The sequence below is a fragment of the Protobothrops mucrosquamatus genome, unplaced genomic scaffold, assembly GCF_001527695.2.
Source record: "Protobothrops mucrosquamatus isolate PMUCROS unplaced genomic scaffold, P.Mucros_1.0 scaffold6280, whole genome shotgun sequence".
Lineage (NCBI taxonomy): Eukaryota > Metazoa > Chordata > Lepidosauria > Squamata > Viperidae > Protobothrops > Protobothrops mucrosquamatus.
Genome location: NW_015392109.1, coordinates 13,629 through 16,476, shown reverse-complemented (window position 1 = coordinate 16,476; position 2,848 = coordinate 13,629). Strand labels below are relative to the sequence as shown.

Sequence of the window (2,848 nt, the reverse complement as noted above, 5' to 3'; positions counted from 1 at the left end):
CCAGATTGTGAGAAAGAAATGCTGTGCAATTACAAAGGAACACAATGCCAATTAAAAGGTCTGCGGCAACACGGAAACGAGGTGGCACAACTGCTCAACCCTAAATCAACAGGAACTCTTGAACTCGGAGGCCTGGTGCCCAAATTAAATCAAAAGGAAATGACAGAAAGGCAAGAGAAATAATAAAAACAAATAGCTGCCTTCCACAGGGGGGCAAAACGCAAAGCACAGGCCACTCTTTGCAGTAGAAAACAAACAAACAAACTTTCAATGCTGGCTTACTGGTCCCGAACAGGTTTAACAGGGGGAGAAAAACTGGAGAAATGCCTCTGAAGTTTCCATCGGACTGGTGACCGAAAAAAAGGACGAATGGACTTCTTCAATTTATCCTCCTCCTCCTCCACCACCATCACAAAAAAAGAAAAGAAAAAAAAAAAGAAATACAAAATACAAAACAAGCCACCTTGGGGGGAAAGGATGGGGTGGAGCAGGGCAGAGAAGAGTCCTAGCAACAGGTAGTTAAAACTTCAAATGCCGTATAAAAACCGAATTCTCAGAAGTCTAACGAAACGCACGGTCTCTTCGCCAATCACCAATGCCGTGCCGTCGCCGGCGTGCCCGGTGGAGGGAAGAGTCACACGGCTGGCATCAGAGGGTGCGTGGGTTGTATTCTGGCAATTTCTTGATCTTCTCCTTTTCAGCTTCGTTGTCATCGCGGGCGATCGCCAGGGAGTGAGCGTAGCCCATGGCCACCTGCAAAAGAGATGGGATGCCGGCTGGATTGGCAACCCCCCCGTTCCCTTCGCGTGCCGAGCTAGGCTGCGTAAACGATCCGCGTTGATGGTTTCGCACAAGTGCCTGCGTTAGAAGGCAGCTCCCCAAATGCAGAGGTTGTTTTATACGTTCTATAAAAGTGTCCCTTGTACACACATGGGTGTATTAGAGCCAATATCCCTGGTTGTTTAGTTTTGATAAACTCGTGAGAAGGAGATTGAAATATGTTTATTAAATAAACCAAAACTCAGATTTTTTTATTTATAGCCTTAGTTTATGAGAACTGTTTGATCCCTTCTATGCAATGTTAATTTATCGGATTTCAACTATCTATGTCTACATATCTACCTATCCATTTCTATGTCTATATCTACCTACCCTATTTATCTATCTCTCTATCCTATCTTTCTCTGTCTCTCTCTATATCTACCTATCCATCCATCCATCCATTACTACTACTTATCTAATCCCTTCTATGCAATGTTAATTTATAGGATTTCAACTATCTGTCTATCTCTATGTCTACATATCTGTCTACTTATCTACCTACCTATCATCTACCTACCTATCCCTCTCTACCTATCCATTTCTATGTCTATATCTACCCTATTTATCTATTTATGTATCTCTCTGTCCTATCTATGTATCTCTCTCTATATATCTACCTATCCATCTATATCTCTTTTTATCTATTCATCTCGTCTATCTCTACCTATCCATCTCTCTCTTTATATCTACCTAGCCTATCCCTATCTATTTATAAATATCTACCTATCCATCTCTTTGTCTCTGTGTATCTATCTAGATATCCATCCATCCATCCATCCATCCATATCTATTTATCTCTCTCTCTCTCTATCTCCCCTCTCTTGTCTATATCTATCATCTATCCATCTATCTATCCATCCACTTATCCCTCTTCCTTCCCATCCACCTACCCACTGTATGTATGTATGTATGTATGTATGTATGTATGTATGTATGTATGTATGTATGTATGTATAAGCAATACAGTTGCTGGTTTACCTGTTCTGTATAAATCCCATCCAGCGTTTTCACTTCCTGAGCTGAAGTGGAAGACTTCGGCTTGTGATCTCCGTAACCCTGAAAAAAAACAAGAGGAAGAACTTCATCAGGAGGAACCCAACAGGCTCCGTCTGTATATATATATATATATATATATACAGGGATCACATTTTTAAAGAAATTTTTGATATATATATATATTTTAATAAAAAGAGCTAAACTTAGAACCCACTTCCCCAGACTCTGAATGGAGCACACCTGATATACCCACTCAGCTGCACCAATAATTTTCTTATTGAAAAATGCCTGGAGTTGGGCAGCCAGTCAATTTAAATAAGCAGATTATATAGGAGGCTGTCGGAAAAGGACTCAGATTCACTGCACCAAATAATATTGAGAGACTCTGTAGGCAGACTTGTCTCAGTAAATATCCAGGTCAAAAGGTTATTTTCTAAATATATGAATTATTTATTTATTTATTTATTTATTTATTTATTTTAATTTATATGCCGCCCTTCTCCCGACGGGACTCAGGGCGGCGCACAACATATTTAAAACAAAACATAAATACATTCCCCCCCCCCCGATAAAACCGAATTAAATCAAATTTTAAAGTTGTGTCTCTATCAAATTGCTAAAAAATAAACCCCATATAAAATCCTCCCTAGGTCAGGCCCGCTTGTTGGAAGAGCCATGTCTTGAGGGCGCGACGGAAAGCAGGGAGATCCGGAATCATCCGGATCTCGGGGGGTAGTTCGTTCCAGAGGGCAGGGGCACCCACAGAGAAGGCCCTCCCCCTGGGGGTCGCCAGCCGACATTGCTTGGCCGACGGCACCCTGAGGAGGCCCGCTCTGTGGGAGCGTACCGGTCTGAGGGAGGGGATCTGCGGCAGAAGGCGGTCTCGGAGATAACCGGGTCCTATGCCATGAAGCGCTTTTTTTTTGAACACCCTGTCAGCCCAAATATGGGAGAGAGAAGTCTTTTGCCTGTATCAGCTCAATCCAGAGCCATCCACAGGCAGCAGTCGCTTAACTGCGACATCATATGT

At 42.4% G+C, this 2,848-nt stretch overlaps 1 protein-coding gene across 1 annotated transcript in view; it reads right to left on the bottom strand.

Annotated features, from left to right (window-relative positions):
- Window positions 1–648: 648 nt before the first annotated feature.
- The window catches only part of LOC107300160 (protein RCC2-like), a 12,427-nt gene continuing 10,227 nt past the window's right edge, over window positions 649–2,848 (bottom strand). Inside the window, exons 8-9 of the mRNA XM_015829501.1 lie at window positions 1,801–1,878; window positions 649–753 (exon numbers count right to left, since the gene is read on the bottom strand). Coding sequence (XP_015684987.1) covers window positions 649–753; window positions 1,801–1,878 — 183 coding nt within the window. The remainder of the gene's footprint in view (window positions 754–1,800; window positions 1,879–2,848) is intronic.